Source organism: Euleptes europaea, chromosome 14, assembly GCF_029931775.1.
Source record: "Euleptes europaea isolate rEulEur1 chromosome 14, rEulEur1.hap1, whole genome shotgun sequence".
NCBI lineage: Eukaryota > Metazoa > Chordata > Lepidosauria > Squamata > Sphaerodactylidae > Euleptes > Euleptes europaea.
The window spans coordinates 42,167,251-42,191,820 of NC_079325.1; the positions used below are offsets into that span (position 1 = coordinate 42,167,251).

The 24,570-nt window shown below is 42.3% G+C and overlaps 1 protein-coding gene across 1 annotated transcript in view; it reads left to right on the top strand.

The window, feature by feature from the left end:
- Positions 1-3,072: 3,072 nt before the first annotated feature.
- The window catches only part of RAB14 (RAB14, member RAS oncogene family), a 28,192-nt gene continuing 6,694 nt past the window's right edge, over positions 3,073-24,570 (top strand). The window contains exons 1-3 of the mRNA XM_056860309.1: positions 3,073-3,258; positions 21,420-21,478; positions 24,143-24,196. Of these exons, the coding sequence (XP_056716287.1) occupies positions 21,427-21,478; positions 24,143-24,196 (106 nt within the window). The 5' untranslated portion in view covers positions 3,073-3,258; positions 21,420-21,426. The remainder of the gene's footprint in view (positions 3,259-21,419; positions 21,479-24,142; positions 24,197-24,570) is intronic.

The following is a 24,570-nucleotide window of genomic DNA, read 5'->3' on the forward strand; positions in this document are numbered from 1 at the left end:
ATGAAATATTTTTGCAGTGCAATCCTACATAAGCTTACTCCTAGGGAAGTATTTTGAGGATTGCAGCTGGATATTGTACCTCAGCTAACCCCTCTCCAGCTATAGGGATGAGTTTGGGATCAGTTCCTACTGTGACAAAATAATTTCAGTCGGCTTCTAACAGAACAAAAATTAGTTGTCTGATAAGATGGGTGCAACTTTGCAGGTCTACTTTGAAACCATGCCTGGAAGATTTTCCCTTTAATCTCTGGAGTTTGAGGATGAATTATTATGCTCAGAGGCATAATAATAGTATACACAGTGCTTTACAGAGAACAAGACAAGTTGCTGCCTCAATGGGCTTATGATGTAAAATTTGACACGAGGAAGTCAACAAAGGGAGGAGGAAAAAAACAGGAAGATAAAAAGAAATTTAAATTAAAAATTAATTAAAATATTTTAAATATTAAAACATTTTAAAAATATTTTAATTTCATGTTATCAATAATCTTATTGATTGAGTTGCTGTTAACACACCTAAATGTCTAAGAGCAAAATAACATAACATTCAATTTAGATACTTATTATTACTTCGTAGTACGCTATAACCAAGTACTGGCATTAAAAACAAAAACATTCCAAGCTGAAGATTTGTAGCTCAAATTAAGTTGAAATACTAAATAAATAATGAATAGATAGATGACATCATGTTAAATGGGGAAAGACATGTCCTTTTAGTGGGGTTTTATGTAAAGCTGAGGTGCATTTTTCCTTCCATTCATCTACAATTACTTTAAAGGTCTGGCAGACTGCCAGTCAGTGTGTTGTTACCAACCCAACTTTTTCTTGGTGGTGCTCATGTGTGTTTAGCATCTGCCCGAAGGAGAGGTCGTGTCACCAAATTTTGATAGTTGATGGGAATATCCAGAGAGTGAGATGGGAATATCTAGAGCAGGGGTGTCCAATCTTTTGACTTTCCTGGGCCACATTGGAAGAAGAAATGTCTTGGGCTGCATATAAAATACACTAACACTAACGATAGCTGATTCATAATGTTTTAAGTAAGTTTACGGTTTTGTGTTGGGCCGCATTCATAGCCGTCCTGGGCCACGCATTTTGGACAAGCCTGATCAAGACTAGACCACACTTCCTAATAATTTCTCCAAGTAATTTTGTGAATCATTTTAGAACGGTGCAACTCTTACGGCCTGCATAGAAAAGCCATCTTGAATAATTCAGTTTTGCATATTTGCGGGAAGCCAGGAGAGTGGGAGCCTTCCTGACCTCCTCAGGCAGGCCGTTCCACAAAGTGGGGGCCACAACGAAGAAGGCACCTTGATTATATGCTGCTTAGAGGTGCAGAAAGGCCAGATACCAACTTCTAAGCACACTCCCGTTCCAAACTATCAGGCTTATTCAAGAAAATACTTGAGAAAAAATCTGAGGGAAAGAAACTACAGGTGGCCAGTAAAAAACTTGCAGGATGGCTAGGTGACACAAAGAAATTCCACAGGCAAACCTCATCCCCTCAAGAATGGGGAAGCTGCTGTCGAATGTCTGCCTGTTGGGCATCTGTCAAAAGCAGAGGGCTCCATGGGAGAATGGGAGGCACGGACAACATATTGTGTTAATGAATTTAACTTGGGGTACGTTAAAGGCTATGCTTTGATCTATTTCAATCGACCCAAGTAGAAGTAATACTAATGTTAAAACCTAGATGGGATATGTGATTAAAATGTACATGTGAATTACTATAATGAATTAGAAGTTAGATACAAAGGGAGTGTAATGCCCAGATATAAGGGCTGGTTTAGAACACTATGTATTCATACACACGCACATGGAAGCTTTGGGGAAGTTGGCATCCGGGAGCTCTCTGTGCCTGGTACGGCCTCTCACCAGTAGAGAGCTCTGAATTACATTCATCTTCAGGAATGTGGTTTCTGGTTACCGAGCTCACAATTTCAGGCACTCACTAAGTGACGCCTTTGGCCAATATCTATCGGTTATGCTGATGAGAGTGAAGTAGACATTTAATGGGCATGGGTGCTTTTGTGTATCAATCTGCTTGTCAGCAGCCATGGGCCTGCCCCATGCGAATGCATAAATGATACTGACTTTCCTTTGTTTCTCAGGGTGAGTCACTCTGCATCTTATTTGTGGGTTATTTCACCCCCAGGTGTTTCGCTAAATAAAGAACTGTTGCTCTTTTTAAGCTCCTCCTAGTTGTCTTCATTGGACCCTATAAGACAACCAGGGCGCTTCAGGAGGAACAGAGATATTAAATGGATAGAGGAGGGGAGAGGGGGAGTCGAACAGATAGAAGATTCACATTGATTAGATATATATCCTGTGTATTGTATAATTACGTTAAATGAATGATGGAAATCTATGTGATTAAATTAGAAAACAATAAAAAAATAATAATAATAAAAAAGCAGAGGGCTGCACAACTGTTGTGAAGGGCCTCCCACGCTTATTTGCACGGAGCTGAGGCCGCAGAGTGCTGCAGGTCTTGCCTGACGGGCGTCACCAACAGGAAAAGCGTGATTTTTGGATGAAACAAAAAAATTCCCGTTTGCATTTTACGCCCGCCCACCCCAGGATGGGATTTTCCTCTCTCTCTTCCAAGAACGCATGCTCGCGCGCCGCCGCTCAAGAGACCGGCCGCGACTATCCCCCTCCCTTCCCCTCCGTCACCCTTCCCCAACGAACACCCCGCCCCTCCTTGTCATTCTGATTGGCCCTTTCCTCTCCCACAGGCGACGGGGCGTGGCTGAGGCCTCTTTCCCCATACATCCGTCTTTTATTTTTAGGTTGCCGTCGGCCGCGGGCCCGCTCTCTTCCCTTCCCTCTGCCTCCTTTCGTCTCCCGTCTTACCTCCGTCCTGTGAAGGAGTGGGCGGAGAAGCGCCGTGTAAGGGGAAGAGGCGCGTGCGCCGCCATCTTGGATTGAGCGTGTGTGAGGGCGGTGGTGAGGGAAAAATAGACGGGGAGAGGAAAGGGAGGGGGGGAGGAGAGAGGAGGGAGGAAAGGGAGGGGGGGAGGAGAGAGGAGGGAGGAAAGGGAGGAGGGAGGAAAGGGAGGGGGGAGGAGAGAGGAGGAGGCCGCTGCCGTTGTCGTGGTGCGCGCGCAGCAGTAGTGGAGCCGCCGCCGCCGCCTTTGCTCGATCGCGGCTTGAGCCTGAGGGGAGGCCCCGGAAGGAGAAGGGGAGACGTCGCGCCGCCGCCGCCGCCACCACCAGAGCCAAGCTGCCCAGTCACCAGCCGCCCGAGCCCAGGTAAACGCGAGAGGGCAGCGCCCCCCTCCTCCCCGCCCTGGTAGGCCTCAACTCCCCCCCGCTCGCCCTCCTCACGGGGTTGCCTGGCAACGCCCTTGGCGGGGGGCGTCGAGCGCGTGGGGGGGCGGCGGCGGGAGAGCGAGAGCTGCTCCTTGCGGCGGAAGCTTGGCCTGGCCGCCTAAGGGGAAGGTCTCTCGAGGCGGGTAGGCCTCTCCGCTGCCCCTGCAGCCGCGGCCGGCGTGGCTCTCGTTTGGGCCTCCTCCTCTGTTTCCCCAAGAAGTCCCAGCAAGGCAGTCACTCTGTTAGGGCCGGCTCCCGTAGACATGGCCTCGGCCTGGTGTGATAAGTTATAGGTCAATATAGCTTTGCGGCACAAGAATTATAATAGCAGGAAAAAACCTGGAAGCAAATAAATAAACCTTCCGTCAGAGACTGGAGAGAGAAAATGTGGGTGCATGTGCGGATGGCCAAACTTACAGATTCTTTACATGGTAAAGATATGGAAGAGTTTAAAAAAAAAACCATGGCTACAGGCCGTCGCATTTTGGGATAAACTGGCGAAAATGAATTTTACAAGTATAGTTAATGAATTATAGACAAAAGGTAATGTTTTTTATAGTAATAATAGTATAAGATAATTTTAAATACGGTCAAAAGACTTCTCCGGGAGTCTGTTGGTGGTGGGACACACTTAAGGTGGGTGATGGGTATTAGAGCACTGTGTATTTTATAATTCATATGGTATGGGGTAATTTTGAATGATGTATAAGTGCTCTTTTTGTATATTTTTTGTTATTGTTTTCTTTGTTTTTTATAATTTGTTTTGTTTTTTCTTATTATAAAAATAATAAAAAGTTATATATATTTATATATTTATTTATATATTTATATATTAGATTGATTCGAGGCCTGATGGGTAGTGTAAATTTCCTGCATTGTGCAAGGGTTGGACTAGGTGACCCTGGCGGTCCCTTCCAACTCTGTGATTCTGTGCGTGCACCCTCGCCCTGCAGGTGGTCCCATCGTGTCCCGAAGGGTTGTGCTGGCTGTGCGAGGCACGCACAAGATGCATCCCTGTTCTCTCCAGGATCAGAGGAGCATGCCTATTTTATTAGGTGCTGCGGAACCACAGGCAGAGTAGATCAGAGGTTCCCAAACTGTGCTCCATGAAGAGATTGAAAAGAGAAATACTACTGTCGTTCGGTGTAGTATATAGGGGCTAGGTGAAAATTAGTGCTCCATGACGAATTTCTTTCCTGAAAAGGGCTCCATGACTGAAAAAGTTTGCGAACCCCTGGATTAGATTTATTAAATACATTCATTGACCAGCGTAACAATGAAAATTTTAAAAGGAGTAATCACAATAGTACACAGTCGTGCAATTAACGAGCTGTTTGACATAGCAACAACAATCTCCGTATTCTGGTGGCAATATAACAAAACTTTGCCACTGTATGTGAGATGGTGGGATTCGTACCTTCATAGGAGCATGCCTGTTATATTAAATACAGGCAGGAGGGTGCTGCTGCAGTCGTCTTGTTTGTGGGCTTCCTAGAGGCACCTAGTTGGCCACTGTGTGAACAGACTGCTGGACTTGATGGGCCTTGGTCTGATCCAGCAGGGCCTTTCTTATGTTCTTAGGTATGAAACTGCCATAAATCAAGTCAGAATACTAAGTCTTGACTAGGGGTTCCTTTGGCTCAGTATTGTCTGTTGTGACTGGCAGTGGCTCCCCAGGGCCTTGTTCAGACAAAGACCTTTTCCCAACACCTGCTCCTGGAAATCCTTCTTGTCTGAAGCGCCAGGGGTTGAACCTGGAACCTTACCAATAAGCCATGGATGTGCACACGCGTCAAGTGATATACTTCAGTTTGTGTCCCCCGTGTTGTGTGCCCGCACATGGCAGATTACCCCAAGATAAGCATGTCTAGGGATCAAGTGGAGTCTCGTTGACTTAGCTGGGGAAGGTGTGCTCTGCATTTCCAAGACTCCTTGTGTGTGTTACTTGAATATATCTCCCACAGTGGAACTCACTCCCTTGTAAGTGAGGAAGTAGAGCACGTGCTATCCTGGGACCTGGGAGAACTGCTTCCAGTCAGAGGAGACAAAACTGTGTTAGATTTGCTAGTGGTCTGACTGGAGAGTCATGTGACTGAATTTGTGTAAAGCTGGTCTTGCACGTTTAACTAGAAGTAAGCTTTGAGGTTTTCACTAGCTAGTTTGTCTGCTGTTTGTGGCTTTAGCATCCGAGCCTAACTATATTCTTGTCCTTGTTTCTCTTCTTGTCCATCAGTTGTTACTGTTCATGCTGTAAACTCAGAGCAGGGACCTGTTGCCTTGTCTCTCAAACTCTGTAAAGGAACAAGTATGTCAATGGTACTGTAAATCTTAGGTATTTACTTGGGAGTTCAATATGTGAGTACGTTTTTCTATTATTATCTATTATCTCACAGCCTGCATTTGCAATATAAATGCAGTTACAGTAGTGTATTTAGTGTATACCTTATGTGGGCACATCTCCCACCTCCCTTGTGTGTGAAGCAGGGTAGAAGTTAGGTACATGCCTGTTTTTTTTGTCCTTAGATTTTATACATGAATTTATTATTATACTGGTCTGATGTGGCACATGTGCACACTTGTAAGTATTAGAATATGTGCATGCAGTGCACTATTTTTCAAGACCTGTCAGCTGCCAGGGCATAGCAGCTTTGCCTGTGTGCCATTCGTGCAGATGTATTAGTGAAATTTTCTCTCTGAGGTGTGTTATGTGCTTTCCCCCCCCACTAAGAAGTAATAAGAGTAGTAAAGGAGAAAATGTGCATGGCATCAGTGTGCAGCAAATATAAATACTTGCTTTTGCACCACTTAGGTGTTGAGGATCCATTGTGTGGGGAAATGTCAGGTGCAAGATGACCTTCCTTTTGATTTGTGCATTTGGCAATATAGCTGGTGTACAGTTAGCACATTTTTTTGGTAACATGACTTATTCCTGTGTGTGATACACTAGAGAAGGTGCATTTTTTAAATGTTACACACTTTATTAAAAACAACATCTCTAAATTGGCTACACATACAGCGATTGCTTTTTAGATCTTTAACTCAAAATTGTACTACTGTGTACTGCATTAATTGATTTATTTTTCCAGTGTTTTAGGCTGCAGCTGAATTCACAGAGCTATAGTGGAACCACTTCAGTAGGATGCTGTGTCTTGAGGATTCTCATTTTAATTTGAGAACTATATCCACTCTTCTGTTCCTCATCATGTATCTAAACAGTAGTTTCCTAATGTAAACATTCAATATATTTTTGTAAGTTAGCATGTATATTTCAGTTGAAGTTAACCTGTGATTAAACTGTTGCTAATAAGATGGTCAGTAAAGAACTCTTAATATAGGGAGAGCGAAGTAACTTTGTCTTTATAGCATTGACTTCTTAGAACTGAGGGAAGATTATGATTTAATCAGAATCCTGAAAAAGAATCATTTTTCCCCCTTCAAGAGAAACTACTGTTAGAAAGTTTCATGGTGAATATGTGAGACTCTGCAGCTACCTTATACTGAGTTAGATCAGTGGCCCATCTAACTCAGAATGGTGGATGCTGACTGGCAGTGACTCTCCAGTGTCTTCTGTAGAGAAAAGTATTTTCAAGCACTTACACAAAATAATAATAATAGGAGGTGCCAGACATTTTGGGACCTTCTCCATGCTTTCTACTGAGGCATATTCCTTTCCCAAGAATTGAGGAGGGGCTTGCCTGAAACTTTAATTTTCTTTTTGTCAAGTTCTTTCTGTTCACTGTCTGCTTGCCTGTAGCTTTTTCCTTCCACTGCAATACTGTTTACCTCTTTCAAACATTGAATAAATAGTTTAAAATGATAACTAATATAGCTGGCTAATATATGTAACCACCAAATGTCAGGGAAAATAATGTTTTTCCTGGTGCTTAAAAAACAAACCAATGGGTGACTGTAGGCAGGGAGGATGCTCAGAGACTGCACCGCCAGAGAGAAGGTCCTGTATCTTTTGGCTGTCTGGCTTCCTTTTGAATAGGAGGCCTTATGAAGCAAAGCTTCAGAATAGGAGGCCTTATGAAGCAAGGCTTTGGACCTTACAAACATGCTGGGTTCGGTATAGGAGAAAGCAGTCCTTAAGGTATTTTGTTCCCAGGCCATTACTGTTGTTTGAAGGTAAGCATCAGCGCCTTCTTAATAGAAAACTAAAGCTGCTATAGGAGTAAGCCCTGAGGAATTCAGTGGGACTTGCTCTTGTACAGGTTTTTATTGCACAATATCTGGAATCTGCATCTTTTCATTTGAGTTAAGTCAGTCTCTTAAATCAACAAAAAATGTAATCTGGGAGTTGCTGTTTTTAGTCTTGCCTTCTATTTTTGGCTGTTGTCTTTTGCTTAATTGCGTTCTTAACTTGCTGTTTAGATAGTTTTAGGTATTCTGCTAACAGGTTTTGTTTTTAGTTTCTTGTAGGAGTATTTTAATAAGTGTGAAAAAAATTAACCATCTTTGCAACAAGGGCATGTATGGGGCTTCCTCAGAACTGTGAAATGTCCTTCCTTTGGGAGACTGGCTATAGTCTGGAAAGCCTTGTGAAATCTTTCTGTTGGATGTCTCTCTCTGGTCTTGCTATCTAGAGGGGATGAGGTTTGCATATGCTTCAAAAGATACTGATTCGAGATTGTAACCTGAACTGAGATGACTCCATATTCTTGTATTAGTTTACAGACTTTCTGAAAAGGACATTTGTATTGGTTGCCATATAAATAATTGTGTAGAACCGAGGTCTTGGTGAGAACTTCCCTGTACTGGGGCAGAATTCCTAAGCACACTTGGGAGGAAGTTGCAGGTGGGTGATTGTGGGAGGGTTGAGAATTATTTCAAGTCACACATGCTTATTGAGACTTCTTTCAGGGGTCAACTTTTGACCACCCCCTACTGTGTATCTTAGTGTAGGATGGATAAAACACCTTCGAATGTGTGGCCTAATTTATCTTGGAGATGTACCACTTCAGATTTCATGTGGGGCTCACATGTTGGAATGCTCCTGCATGTGCACAAATTTTCTGAATATAGAAAACCTGAATGTTAGAGAAAGTGTTCTACCATAGCTTTCTCCCTGGCATGCTAGTTTCTGAGTGTAGGAATACTTCCTTCATGGGAGCATGTTCGGTCAGGAGAACCTACAGTTGTGAAGCAATGCAGCACCAACATAAGCCTACAGCTGTAGAGAGAAATTGTGGCGACATAAGAGTAAGACACAGGCCTGTCTTGACAAAGAATACAACAAATATGAAAGGACTCATACATATTAGAGTACAGGTTCTCTTTTTTCTTTTGCCAAGTTAACGCATTATATAGAATGCAACTGTATACTCCTTGAGTATTACGACTGTTAACATAGCTGCATTTCAAACAGCAGCTTGTGCAACAAACTTTGGTCAGTCTACCAAATATAAATAACAAATCCAAGTTCGTGCCGAAGCCCCAGTTATTTTCTTCTCTCTTGCCTTCCATTTCTGCGTCCTGTGTAGGCAAGTGATTGTGATGGACAATGTTATTGTCTACTCTGGCTGTTCAGAGTGTTGCAGGGTGAGGCCTTTCCTAACACCTGGAACTTGTCATATTCATCCTATAAAGAAGGTTCTCTTCACTTATGGTACCACTGGTGATTGGAGGCACTGGCTGCAGACAACACTGTTATATCTGAGTTATTACCAGGAGTGTTAAGATACTATCTCTGTTCGCAAGTTAAAGTGCACAGACAATCCATGTACAGTGTACACTTGATTTTTTTATATGTGCATTAAGTGATTTTCATGTTGTGCTCAATGCTTGTATGCCTGGATGTGTGATTGAAACCCCACATTTATTCAGGTACCGGTCCTCTGTTTAATTTGTTAAGTGAATGCACGTTGACTCTTCTTTACAAACAGATGTACATGCAGGGTGTATGTGAATTCATTGTAATATTTGAACAGTTAGTATAGTAATAAGTATGAGTAATGGCACTGTGCCCTTTACTGCTTTTGATACATGACCTTCCTTCATCACAGAAACGCTTCCCTACACTCCCCAGTAATGCTATTGTTTAGGTTGCGGTCCTTCACATGAGTTGCTTAAATTCCTTTGGCTTCAAAGGATTGCAGTCTTAATAACTATGGTTGTGCTTGGTCAGGTAAATATTCCCAACAGTGTTATAATCTTGGTCTAGAAATGTACATGTGTAGATTTATTAACACTTTTGATTTGGTTTGTCTTGCTTATCTTCAGTTTACAGGTATTGCTTTAACAAGTTACTGGAGGTGCTATATTTGGGGTGGGGGGAGGTAGTTTAGTGTGGGAGTAGCTTGTTTTTGGTTAAGGATGGCCAGTGTCTAAGATTGCTCAGGCATCCTCTCGCTGCTAGAAGGCAGTCATGTACACAATGGAGTTGAAATGCTAAAGTTTCTGTTTAATGCTTATAAATGAAATTCAAGCGAATATAGCAGTTGAATGTGTATATGGGACAGGAAATATATTTGAAGATGCTCTTGATGCAGTATCTACTGTTGATGTTGGCATTTTGCTTTTGAGTGGCGACTGCAAAGGTTTAACAAGACAGTAGCTTCATACTCCCATTAGGGCCTGCCCTCAGCAAGCCTCATTCATAAATACAGCATGTGTAGCATTTTGGTTCCCTCTGTAGCAGAGCATGCATTCTTTTCGGTACTAAGTTGATGACCCCAAATCAAGTGACAGGACACTGTGGTTCCTGCTTTGTAACTGTTTGGAGGAGGAAGTAATGTCTGAGTAGAATGCTTGACCAAGCAGCTCAGTTTTTTTAGTGTAAATAGGCAATGCCTTCTGCTTTTATTATAGGTTCAAGGAACTTTGTAGTCTAATAGTCCAGTCTTCTATCTTAGAATATCTAAATTATCCCTACAGGTGCTGGCTTCATACTTGAAAATACGCAAGGAAGTTGATTTCACAGTCACATTGGGCAACATATGTCATTGTTGAAATATGTTTGAAGTTGGGGGTGTGGGGAAAGCTTCCTAAACATTAATAGCGGTATCTTTGTGTAAGATAAATGTGAGGATTTCCTCGCCTAAACATGGTGGGTAGGAACTCTTTTTGAATATTTTGTAAATGATCCACAGATCTTTCCCTCCTCAACAGTCACCATTGGCTTTCTGCTGTGTGTTCTCCCCCCCCCCACCCCCAACAATTTGTGCATTGTGTTCATAACACTGCATTTTTCGTTGTTGGTTTTTCTTTTGCTGCTGCCTTTCCTGCTTGTATTTTAACCCTTCCTCTAAAGGAGTAGTAGTATTTGCAGTCCAAGTCGGCTTCATTTTACGATTGTCATATAAACTGAACATGCTAGCATTTGGCAGCCATGTCATGTTGGCTCTACTTGGCAGCTGAAAAACCAGGCTTGACTTCTTAGTGCTCATTAATCATTGTAGGATTTGCAATTGCATGAACACTTCCTCTTTGTTTGGAAAAGACGTAGTATTTAGACCCCCTTTCCCTACTGCATCTTGAGCTATGGAGCTACCTGTCCAGTGCTGCATTCCCACTAAGTAACTTCTCTTTTTATATTAAAAATGAAGAGAGACCAGGATAAGCAAGCTTTTAAATCATTTTTTTCCCTTGGGGGTTATACATTTAAAACATTTGTATCCTGCCTTTTCACAATGCCCAAGATAGCTTACAAAATATAAACAGACACAGTTAAATCATGTACATTAATGTATATCAAGTTAAGACGGCAATTAGATTTGTGGGTGCTAGGCTGTGAAGGGCTTTAAAGTAACAACGCCTTGAATAGTGCCTGGAAACAAACAGGTAGCCAGTGAAGTACACATGTAACATGGTCATACTGGCATAAACCAATCAGTAGTCTAGCAGCAGCATTCTGTTCTAACTGAAGCTTCCAAACAGTTTTCAAGGGCTGCCCCATGTATAACACATGACAGTAGTCTAGCCTTAAGGTGCTAGTGTCATGGATAAGCCTGGCAAGGTCAGCATGGTCAGGGGCAGTCGGCACACTAGATATAGATAATAGAAAGTGGTCATAGCCACACCCCAAACTTGCTTTTCTTTCTAGATCCAATATTATTTCCAAGCTTTTCACCAAATCAAAGAAGTGGGCTGTTGTGCCATTGATTCGTGTTAGTGGCAGCCGCATACAATTGGCCTTTTTACCAGTATCACCTCTGTCTTTCCTGAATTCAGTTTCAGGGTTAAGGAGAGGGAGTGGCAAGAACAAGGAGAGAAAAGAAACTATAGCAGAGGCAGCAATTTCATACGCCTACACCCACCTTCATACTTTCTCCTGGCATGTCAGAGCAGAATGTTGGTGCAGTATTGACAAGGTTCCTCTTGGAAGGTTGTGTTGAGCATAACTCCACTTTGGCTGTCCAAGCTTCATCTATTTCTGGGATGCAGCTTTGTCAGGCTGTGCATACTTTACGCCCCATCAGATCTGGTAGAGGCCCTGTTAACCTGGGGAGACCAGTGCCCATTGCACCCTGCAGCAAATGTTTTCTGTCAAGCTAGCAGCACTAAGGTTAGGCAGAAGTTTAAAAGAGTTAGGTTATGAAATAGTGTGGGGCCTTGCTGTCTCAAGGAGAGTTGAAAGCCCCACTGGCTGTGTATATGCTCCTAAGCATGCCTCTAAATGAGTAGTATGCACATGACTCATGAGTATCCTGTCATCCTTGCTGAGTTTTGTCATGACCCTTGCTGTGTGTGATAGTGAACAAAGCTTGCCTAGTGCAGCTGCTGGCTAAGCGGAGTAGCATGCTGGAAGGTAGGAAGACCTTGACTACAGAGGACACAAAGCTAGCAGATTGTAAATAACATAAGCGCTATCTTGGGTTGCTGTAAGAACTAGCAAAATACCTGTAGAATCTCAAATGTAAGCATTCAAGTGTGCATGTTTTTTTTTTAACATTTCTAAAAGCTTTACATATCTGAGCACTTTTGAGGATTATAAGAAGCCCTAAAAATTTAGTTGGTGTAATTCAAAATCCTATTTAAATTTGATAACTGATATTATTTTATTGCAGCTGTCAAATGGGGCAGCTTCCCTGAGGCAGTGCTCCTCTTCTCTACTGTACACTGCAGGAGAGAGTATACAACAAGGGGGAATCTACAAACCAGGAGGGTGGGCAGCCAAATTAAGATATGGTGGCAAGCCATTCTCTTCTTTCCCCAACCCCCTAAATGTTTCAGTTTGAGAATAAATCTCATGTGAAGAGGCTGAGAGGCAAGAAATGGATGTGGAGCATAACGTTAAGTAGATCCACTCTTTGAAATAGTTTAAAATCATCCCATTCTGATTTAAGACTAACCCCATCAGAGAGAGTTGATGTAGCAGTCTTAACAGTGTCATCCTGAACAGTTACACCCTTCTAAGCCCTCATTGCCTTCAGTAGGCTTAGAAGGATACACTTGGAATGGTACTGTGAAGTGTGAATGGGGAAGTTTGTGTCAGCCACTCCCTCATAACCACACTATAGAATGTTTTTAGGGATTATTGAGTGATGCCTTATATAAAAAATGATTGGGCTTTTAAGCCTATCCTGCAAAATGGAAGGTCTTAGGAGATGTGGAATGCCCATTTTTCAATGTGTTCTGAATGGAATTTGAAAGCGAGTCATCTGTTGAGTACCAAGGCATAGGAGAAGGCACAGTAAGGATGTGAGATTCCCAGCGTGGGCTGTATGTGCGGTCTGCATTAGTTCTGCGCAAGGAGGGCAGGGAGCTGTTCCTGTTGGCAGCAGAGGATAGGACTCACAATAATGGGTTTAAATTGGGGGCGGAAAGATACCTGCTGGATATTAGGAAAATTTGTTCACAGTAGGAGTTGCTCGACAGTGGAATCAGCTACCTAGGGAGGTGGTGAGCTCTCCCTCACTGGCGGTCTTTAAGCAGAGGCTGGACAAGCACTTGTCAGGGATGCTCTAGGCTGATCCTGCATTGAGCAGGGGGTTGGACTAGATAGCCTGTATGGCCCCTTCCAGTTCTATGATTCTACAGCAGTTGCATTTTTAACTGACATGCTTAATAATCTAACCCCACCTCAAATTAATTTCTAATCTTTCTGTCCACAAGGAGAAGCTCGAAAAGATGAGGCTAATTCTGGTGTAAATCTCAGCCAGTGGGCATTGGGTTGGAATCAGGAGCAAGATTAGCCTTGGTCAAACGGAAGGCTATTGTCTTTGAGCACCTTGCGGGCTTCCAGGAAGCAGGGTGCTGGACTAGATGAACTTTTGGTCTGATCAGCAGGTCTAGTCTTAAATTGCTACTGTCCTGCATAGTTTTTTTGTTTTGTTTTTTGCTTCTCTCCATGAATAGCTAAACAGTCATTCTGCAAAATAAGCAAAGACATTTATATGCAAATATGACGATATAAGGGCCCCAGCAGTGTGAGTTTTGGTACAGAATTTGCTTGAGCAAGGCTGTAGGCAACATTTAACATAGTATTTAGCATGAAATGCTTGATGTTAACTGTATTCTTGCCCAGGGAAGCTGGGGATGGAAAGCGAGAAGGACCTTGGCTCAATGAACACTGGCATCACTTGCAGAAGATCCCAGGTTCAATCCCTGCCATCTCAAGATAAGAATAGCTGGGATCAGGTGCTGGGAAAGACCCTTCTCTGTCCAAGACCCTGGAGAGGTCAGCAAGCAGATAATAGTGGACTAGGTGAATCAGTGGTCTGACTCTAAATAAGGCAGTTTCATATGTTAATTCTCTTGCCAGCTTATACTTGTTGTCTTAAACTGTCTTTTAAAATTTATTTAATTAAAAAATGTTGAGGTGTGCTACAGTCACTTAGGGTATGCTTGTTTTGATATAGGTCCACAAGGGCTAGTGTTTTGGCATAAAATTGAGCTGTACTTTTGGAACATTGCTCTGTTGGTCCTGGAATGGGGGTAAATCGCTTGCGCTGTAGTTTAAAATATGCTTACTGAGTATAATGAAGTGGACTTGATATTTTTATTTTCTTGCACTTAAAAAGCAGGGAAAACAGCAACATCAGCATGACTTTCTGTATGTGAATATTAACTGTAAAGCAGTGAGGCAAATATTAGCATGTTAATTCAGTAATGCACTTTTGCAGGGCAGCTTTTGCATTCTACATATAGTACGCTTGATACGTAGTATCAGATACCTGCACGCTTTGTGGGATTGTAACCTCTATAGCGGAGATCACAGGCAGTCCAGTGTCATGTGACATATTCGTAATAAATTTTGAGATTTAAAGAACTCTTTGTTTGGCTGATTTTGAAAATATCTAGCAGCTAGTGGCCTAAAGGACTGATAAAATAATATACATGGCACATGAGATCGTGTTAGGAAAATGAGAAGGTTCAGCAGTAAGATAGCCAACCCAGGAGGCAAGAAAGAAAGAAAAACTTAAGCAGCATAGGTGTGTTCTGTCTTAATGCAGTTTCCACTGTGCAGTATCTGACTGGGGTTTAGTGCAGCAAGAGTCTTGTGTGTGGAAGAACATAGTGGGGAAAAGCTGTCTGACACCAACTGACAACTTGGTATGGAAGGCTGTTCTAATACAGAGTAGGGTAGTGAGAGACCAGAACAGGTCCTCCCTGCACTTCAAGATAAGTTTGTGAAGGTAGGCTTCCTAAGTAGAAGGTAGCTTGGAAACATCTGTTCTAAATGCTTGAAGTGTTGCTTTACATCTTAACCATTTGTCACACTTTACGTTGGTATGGTGTCACATTTAAAACTTTGGGCTGGAATAGCAGCTACTGTCCTGTCAAAGTCCTACAGTTGGGTGACTGTTTAATGCTCCAGAGTAATTTTAGTTTCATAATTTTGCCTCTTAAAAGCAGCAGTAAGAATATTTCTCACAGGAAGAGAAATAACAGATTTACCTCTTGAAAGTAACAGCAATCATCTATGCTTTATTACTTAGCCTAGCTGCTCAGATTTTTTGACACTGCTGTTCAGTGGGGCATGGTTTGCTTGCATTGTACTGTGAAGACTAGAAGATGCACTTGGAATGCCTGCAATATCTGGGTGTGTCCACTGTGGAGTGTGGAAACCCTACCTACAGAGATTGTCTTGGAAGAATAAAACTTTATAGAAATCTGCTAGTGAAGCAGTGTTATTTTTGAAGCACCAATGTGGCTATCATCTGAACGGGAATTGATACTGAAAATATTGTAAATTTGAAAATGTAATCTTTTGAGTTATCTAGTGAGGGTGATCTCTTCCCAATGTAAAGCTGTATTTATGTATGTAATTTTATCTAGTGGGGATAAGAAATTGTGAATTAGATCCTGTGGTGAATTAGGGGGGAAAAGGTGTTCATGCTTATGGGTCACGTAATGATTCTTAAGCCTGCAACAATGTGGTGAATGGGAGCTCTGTGTAAAACTGGCCTTCTGACTGCCTTAGGAAGACATTGGCTGTGGCTTGCTTTTTAGTGCAGAATGCCCTCATTCAGCAAATATGCACACACCTTAGTGTGTGTTTAAAGTGCCGCTAAGTCGCAGCTGACTCATGGTGACCCCATAGGGTTTTCAAGGCAGGAGACTAATTGAGGTGGTTTGCCAGTGCCTTCCTCTGCATAGGGACCCTGGAATTCCTGGGTGGTCTATCCAAATATTAATGAGGGCCAACCCTGCTTAGCTTCCAAGATTGGTTTGAGTTGGGGCGGTTGCATTGGTAGCCTATCAAAATTAAGTTTGTTATTTGTGGCCGAAGAGGAAAAATAAAACAAAGTCTTGGTGTATTTTTCCTGTATGGTCACAAAGGAGCAATCCATACTTTCTGCAGAAAACTTGGGGACAGCTGTTGACAAGCAGGTCTTCAGAAATCTGGGGTTCTGAGCAGGACTGGAAAAAGTCTTAGGTGCCTGAAATCTTGATGTGAGCTTCTAGAGACTGATAGTATTACCAGCTCTACTACATGAATGAGGATTCATTTTTGAGAATTTCAGGTATAGAATTATTTTTTGGCAGTTGATTTTAAGCATGTTTGCCTGGGAATTGGTCATCTTGGTTTCAGTGGAACACCTCGCAAATATGCTTGTAATTACAACTAGCTCAAGAATGCGAGGTTTGTACTGATGCTCAAACCATCTCAGTTTACAGAATTTATAATTTCTGTAGTCCTGAAGACAAAAGGATGTTCAACAAATACCTTGCTTGAAGGTGTATCATCATGGTTACTGCAAGCTGGCTCAAGCCAAGGAAAATGGTATTTTAGCTTTTGCCAGATAATTAAGGCAACAAAAGAAAAGTGTCAGGGCTGGTGGCTTTTACTGTCATCTTTGACTAGGAGGATGGAGTCCCATAGAGCACATTTCAAGTTGCTGAGTTTTGAATTGCAGGGGAGGAAAATAGCTTGGAGGAAAGGTTATTTACACTCTCACGTACAAATAGAATATCTGTTGCACAATTTGTCTATCTAGGCATCCGTAAATGTTGGCTGTTCTTTGTAGCCTGCCAAAATTTATGGTTGCTGTTTTATTACATGAGATTTTGGGGAGTGAGGCTACCAGAAGATAGCAAGAAATTGTGCTTAGAGCGTCTCAGTCTGCACTAGAAAGATAACATGTCCATACATTTTGAAGCCGCGGACAATTTTTTTCCCTTTTCATTAAACACCTTATAGCATATTAATTGCCATAACATTATTTACATGTAAACAAAAAAATCTTGAAAATTCTCAGTATACGTAAGATGCTAAAGCAGCATCTGGAAAACATGGGCAAAACACGTGGGAGAGCGAGGTGACCTCTGACAGCTGAAAAGGCATGCATAATCAAAAGGAAGCTCTGAAGCAGGTGGTGGGGGTGTCCATGGGGAAACGTCTCTGCATAAAAGGCCTAATACTGCAGATTGCCTTGCATAAAAAATTATACTACACTTTTAAAGTAAACTTTGTCCTTCACTTATTCCAACAGAAACTGACCTCCTGACAATTCTTCCAGGCCTTCACATCTCTAATCTGGTCAGTGTATTCATACTTCTCCTGAGGTCTCTCATTATGCTGGCTTATGAAAGACACTGAGAAACCTGTGAGAAGGGTCTTGGCATTCTAGGTGTATCCAAAGCATAGCAGTGGGAAACCAGGACCCTCACATCTAGTCTTGGGAGAAGTGTGGGGTTGGAGAAACTTTGTTCAGTGTTGGGCTGACATCTGGCCCCTGCATGCTGGTGGCAAGCATACTTGTCAGCCCTAGTGTGTTTTTCGTACTAAAAATTGACACAGCTATCTCTGTGCCACCAACATGTGTAAACACGTGTACCCCAGTTCAGACATACACGGATTAGACACGAGGTGCCCGCATCCTCCACCAAGATATGTTACTGCACCCACACAAACATAAATTTAGATTAACATGGGGAATTAGCTTGCATGTTTGTGCAGGTCACAGTAAACCAGGATCTTTTACCTAAAGGGGTGGCTGTGAGTAGCAAGCATGTCTTTGGTAGGGAAAGGATGACAGAGACCTAATTCAAAAGAAATACAGAGTTTATTGAGGGATTTGGTACAATAGTGTGTGGGGGGAGAGAACCTATCCTTAGCAAATACTAGCACTGCTAAACCAAGGCACAAACACATTCCTTAGCCCAATTAATATAGCAATAACTTACACTAGCAGCCTGTGGGGATGGTGAGAGTGGCCTACATTCATTACAGGGCTGTTGAGGGGATTACTGTGATAAGCGTAGTAGTGTTTTTATTTATGTAAACCATTTCTGTGCTGCAATTCCACCCATTTCGCGGTCCCCAAGGTTGGGGTAGAAGACAACAATAGAGGGAGTTCCAAATTTCAGTACCATGATCAAAAAGGCCCTTTCTTAGGTTGCCATGCGTCTAGCCTCAGATGGCAGGGTCACCCAAAGCAGGGCATCTGAACATGAATGGAGTGGTTGGGTGACTTCATATGGGTTAATACCAGCATTTTGAATTGGACTCGGAAGCAAATTGGGAGCCAGTGAAGACAGAACAAAACTGGAGTGATATGGTCCCTATGACCCACTCCAGTAAGTGTTCTGGTTGCAGCAGTCTGTAAACTGTAGCTTCTGGACAGTCTTCAAGGGCAGCCCCACACAGAACATATTGTAGTAAGCTAATCTAGATGTTACCAGGGCATGCACCACAGTGGCAAAATCTTCCAAGCCCAGGGTGAATTTCTGGTAAATTTTGAAGCCATAGGAAAAACCCTGCTTTTCTCTGGTTTTCAAAAAAAGGATTTTGGGGCAAATTGAAATACATGCAATACATTTTCTATCACCCCTAAGCTTGTTTCACAGCTTTAACATAAAGTGCATCATTTATGAGTTAATTAGCATGTAAAATTGTACTAATTGGTGTGTTTATGGAATTTTAAAGTGTGTCATAGTTTTCTACAAGAAAAAATTGCTAATACTTGCGAGTGAGCTGTTAGCACATAGCCCTCTGAGAAGTAGGAAAAAATAAGTCCATTATAAAACAAATTATGTGGTAAAGAATGTATTTGGACAGAAATGGTCTTGTGCATTCACAATAGGTAGGAAAAGATAAATTTGTTTATTGAGCAGCACATTATACCAAGTTGCTTCTAATATTATTCACATTTAAACATTCTTAAAGACATTGTATGTCTGAAATATACATAGGAGTTATCACAGTGTAATGTATTACAAAACATTTCTCATTCTATAAATTTTGAGTGTGTGAATCCTTGTCATTAAAAACACGTTAAAGTATTTCAAGGCAGTTTTTTCCAGTGCTTCCCTTTTTTTTTTCCATTGGAAAAATTGAAAAAGGTCTGGGGGGAATGTTTCCCAGGTTTTTACCTCCGCTTCAATCCTTCTCATCTCTAAAACACTACAGATTTTACTAAATGGCAGAATCAGCTGCCAGCCCGTTCTTGTTAATGGATAGATGTCACCACTCCTGAATTGAAAAGTACTTTCCTAATCTGATGTAGGGGCAAAAAGACCCCAAAGTAAGGCATAGAATTTTACACACACACACAAATTGAACACCAAGCATGACACCAGGTGCAAAATGTAGCCCCCCCCTTAAATATTCCCTTTGGCAATGCAAGAATAGAATGTCAGCAAATACCAAGGAGAAAATTTAAGAGAACTTAAAGCAAAAACACCTCTCCTTGCGTGCTCATTTCACTTTCCCATTTAGTGTAAGTGGGCATAACAATTACCCGAGCACTGTCAAGAGTGTGTGTGTGTATAGTACGTTGCAGTTTAGAGAAATTTCTAAGTGTGTGGTGTGAAACACCACTGGGCACCCTTCTTCATTGAGGTTGAAGAATCCATTTCCCCCCACTTTTCTGGGACAGCTTAACCCCATTTCTCAGGCTCAGGGAGCCAACATGGTGTAGTGGTTAAGAGCGGTAGTTTGGAGCAGTCGACTCTGATCTGGAGAACCGGGTTCGATTCCCCACTCCTCCACAAGAGCGGCTGATGCTAATCTGGTGAACCGGGTTGGTTTTCCCACTCCTACACATGAAGCCAGCTGGATGACCTTGAGCTAGTCACAGCTCTCTTAGAGCTCTCTCAGCCCCACTTACCTCACAGGGTGTCTGTTGGGGGGAGGGGAAGGGAAGGTGATTGTAAGCTGGTTTGATTCGGCCTTAAGTGGTAGAGAAAGTCGGCATATAAGAACCAACTCTTCTTCTGCTTTGACGTATGCTTGATGAAGTTGCTCTTCTTGAGCAGGGTGCAAGATGTACAGGTCATGCGTAGTCTGCCGTTTTAAGATGGCAGCTTTTGATGAGAACCATTGGCTGTTAAGTCTCAGCACTTGCTGCTTTTGTGCGCAAGCACTTCTTCCCTTCTAGATGTGGAGGGGGAGAGGCAGCAAGAATAGGAAATGACACTTAAGGTATCTGGCCGAGGTCCAAGGGAAGCTGCAGGGTTAGAGTTTGTAAGTAGGGGCAATCCTGCCTACTGTCTGGCTACTCCTTTTTTTCGTATGTTTCCCTTTTAAAGTACCGAAAGGAGCTCCAGATGCATGAAAGTTTCAACAAGATAAACTTCAAGGCTTATGAACAGAATGTATCTAAAATCTCAACACGTGTAGAAATAAGATAAGACTGCGACCAGACAGCTTTCAAGGAAACTGTTTTTAATCTCCCAATAATCCTTCAGGTTCCTAATGCTTTTAAAGTAATATACCACGTTGATGTTCAGCCTCCATAAAGGATGAAAAAAAATTAAAACTTCAATTCTGAAGTTAGTTACAGGCTAATGAAAGTTAAAGTCCTTAGGAGCCATGATCAAAAGGGATGCTACTGGCGGGGCACCGAGAGAAGATATATATTAGAACAGGTCTTGTTACACTTCTTTGGATTTAGGAGGCTGCACAAAATTTAGGAACCAAACTCATTTTTCAGTTTTTGGAGCTCTGTTTTCTGAAACCTAATCCTAACCTTTGGTCACAGCCTTGTGCACATTGTGTGCATATTTAAGAAAAGGTGCCATCTTAGAAGAAGCATGCTCTCCTGTGCAAGAAAGGTGGGGGAATATGCTGCTTCTAAAACCTTGCCACCAGTTTTTACAAGCATTTTTGTTTTTCTTAATCCGCTGGATTATTCATGGGCAACTTCTTAATTGGCCTAAATATTGTATTGGTTAATCTCATCAGTTATTTCATCCGTACTTGAAATTAAATCCTTCTGGGTTCAACTCATTTTTGTGCTGGAGAGGGTAGGGGGATTCTTTCTGCTTCTAGTAGAGCAGCGGGAAGAGTGACTGCCAAAGTGGCAGTTTGAAGTTTCCTCACTAGAAACTTGCAAAATTGAGCAGTGGTGGCTGTGAGACTCTTCTCTGCTGCCATCTCATCTGCAGAATGCTGTTCCAGGTGGGAAGTGTCTCAGTCCGATGCGGGCGGGGGGCTGCCTCTGCATGGTGGTCAGACTGCTGTGGTTGCTATTTACTTTGCAAAAATAATTGTTCACTTTCAAGGATGGTCAGTTCAAACACAATATCTGGGCTGATCCTCATCCTTTCCATTTCAACTGCCTTGGTTTTTTTGTAGCTCCTTTATCTTAAACCTGTTGAATAATTCAGTGTTGTCAATGTACAAAATGAGTAACTTAATCATCGGAAGCAATGACTTTGAATGCCAATAAATAACTTTTAAGTTATGCTCTTCCTTTTCCCCCCCCTAGTGCCACAATGGCAACTGCACCTTACAACTATTCCTACATCTTTAAGTACATCATTATTGGTAAGTATAAACATGTCCCATCTACAGATATCACTGTATGAATGGTTGGCTTGGCTTCTGCAATGGGATCGAACTGCTCTTGGCAAGCTTTGGGGCTGGCCCATAACATCAGGAATCTTTTTGTCCTTCCCCTTTAAAAGACCACCTAATAAAAGGAGATCATGTGAAAAAACCAAACTCTCTTCAGTTTTATCCTTAACTCCAAATGCTAGTTCCAGAGACGGTTATCGTTTTCTCACATGTGTGTCTCTAAACACCCATGTAGAAAAATGTCAATTTGAAACAGTCCGTGGTATGTAGACCTTCCTTAAAAACTGAAGCAGTTTTCTTTTCTCACGTAGTGAGGAAGCCTAAGATTCAAGATACTGTGTGCTTCACTGCGCTACCCTCCACACACACCTCATCCCCTGGTGGTAGTTTTATGTTATGAAGTTTTTAACTGGGGGGGGGTGCATATCAATATGACGAATTAAAAAAACAAAACGGAAAAATACCGAAAAGCGGGGGGTTTTACTGGCAAAAAAATGGCGGCAATGGTTGGGAGCCAAAAAAGTTTTTAAATCCGTGCCACTTGCCTTCTCTGGACTCTGGAAAAAGGGGACAGTAGGGATCTGACACACATCCTCGCCACCTTCCTTTGCCACAGTCTGGAGAACGCAGACAGCATGGATTTATTTCAAATCTGCACCGCCCCCGTTCTCTCGATTCCACAGAAGGGATGTGATGGGGATCTGACATACATCCACGGTGCCTACCTTCTCTGGAGTCCAGAGAAGGCAGGCGGCATGCATTTTGGGTTTGGTATTTTTCGGGTTTGGGTTTATTAACCCGAAAATGTTTGAAAAACCCGGGTTCTACGGATTTTTTGAAAATTTCTGGGTTTAATAAACCCAAATCTGAAAAATGCCAGGAAACAATGTTGCACCCCCCCATTCTTAACCCCATGAATAATACAAAACAGAATGGCAGCTGGCACATACAGAGTTGGGCTTTGCTTTTCATCCAGAGAAACAGAACATTGTGCAGGTTTCTGCTGTTGCACGAACTTCTTGCATGTAGTTTGGTTCTTGTAGGTTATCCGGGCTGTGTGACCGTGGTCTTGGTATTTTCTTTCCTGACATTTCGCCAGCAGCTGTGGCAGGCATCTTCAGAGGAGTAACACTGAAGGACAGTGTCTTTCAGTGTCAAGTGTGTAGGAAGAGTAATATATAGTCAGAAAGGGGTTGGGTTTGAGCTGAATCATTGTCCTGCAAAAAGTATCAAAGGTAATGTGCTAATCATTTTCCTGGTAAGTATCAAGATAATGAGGGTGTGGTATGTTAATATGGAACCATTGTATCCTGAAGTGATCTGTCAATGTGTGAAATCCAAAGCTAATCTGCATGGCTATTGTGGACTGTAGTCTTTGTTAGTCTGGAGGTTTTCAGGACAGGAAGCCAAGCCTTAAAACCTGTCCTGAAAACCTCCAGACTAACAAAAACTACAGTCCACAATAGCCATGCGGATTAGCTTTGGATTTCACACATTGACAGATCACTTCAGGATACAATGGTTCCATATTAACATACCACACCCTCATTATCTTGATACTTACAGGAAAATGATTAGCACATTACCTTTGATACTTTTTGCAGGACAATGATTCAGCTCAAACCCAACCCCTTTTTGACTATATATTACTCTTCCTTCACACTTGACACTGAGAGACACTGTCCTTCAGTGTTACTCCGCTGAAGATGCCAGCCACAGCTGCTGGCGAAACGTCAAGAAAAAAAATACCAAGACCACGGTCACACAGCCCTGATAACTTACAAGAACCAATGAACTCTGACCGTGAAAGCCTTCGACAATATTCTCGCATGTAGTTTAGTAAAGCTCTGTGTTTAAAAGTCTGAGGTGTGAAATCAAGAGATTTGGCCCAGGTCAGTTCGTTCAGCCAGTGTTGTGGTAGGATTTATCCCAGACCTGTGTCCAGCACTTGGCACAGCGTTGTCCAATGCAGGCCCCCAAATAGTGCTGTGAAGACAAGACTGGGGGAAAGGTTTCAGCCAGGCATCAGGCACCTGTGATCAAAGCATCTGTTTCCTTGTATCATGGCTTACATGCTGTTGATATCAAGCTTTAAAAGTCAGGGGTTAGTGAATTCTCACTTCCTTACAGAAATGTCTTGTGATATTTCTGAATGGCCGCTAATATGTCTGAGGTTTTTTTATTTTTCTGAAAGTGGGAAATTGTCCAGCTCTTATAAACCCTTTGCAAACTATAGGAGGAAATCTTCCACTGCCAGGTAATTGCATTAAAAATTTCAGGTACCTGGACTGCTTCCAGTCTTTCATGATGCTATAAGACTTTAAAAATGAAACTTTGTTAAACATAGTTTCAGATTGGTCTACAGTCTGTACCTGTCCAAGGCTGATTGTGGGTAACACAAAGTTCCACAAGAAATAACTGTAATTTTAGCTAGAGTTGTGTAGTGGTCAGTGTCAGACTAAGGAGATGTGGGTTCAGATCTCTGCAGTGACGGTCTCTGGATGATCTTGGGCTGGCCTTGTTTTTCAAGGGTGAACTGGAGATAGGGAATATCGTTTCACCTGCCTTGAAGGGTGGGATAAGGTGTAATAAAACGAGCAGTTTTTTGAATGTTTAAACTCTTTATTTCAACAGGAGACATGGGTGTAGGAAAGTCCTGCTTGCTCCACCAGTTTACAGAAAAGAAATGTAAGTGTGTTCACTTCCCAACCTGTAGTCAACCGACTTGAGCTACCCTTGGGGCTACCTGGTTTGCAGTCTGTAGGATATGGTTCCAATAAAGCTGAGGCAAAGCATGTGGCAGGAACGTGCCAAGGGGTATTATGTGTGTATTCTGAGGGATTTAAATACCAAGCCTTGCATCTTGTTTCCGAGTGTTTCAGACTCAGTTTTAATTAATTTTGGAAGAGCATGGCCAGTAGATGAGCCTCGCTACACAAGTGTAAGGCAGGAGTCTTCTTGGAACACTGATGTACTTTGTACTCCTCGGGACTGAGTGGTCAGTCAGTGGTGAATTTTGGTATTGCGGTTCCTATGTTCAGTTTGTCATTCACCATTAAACT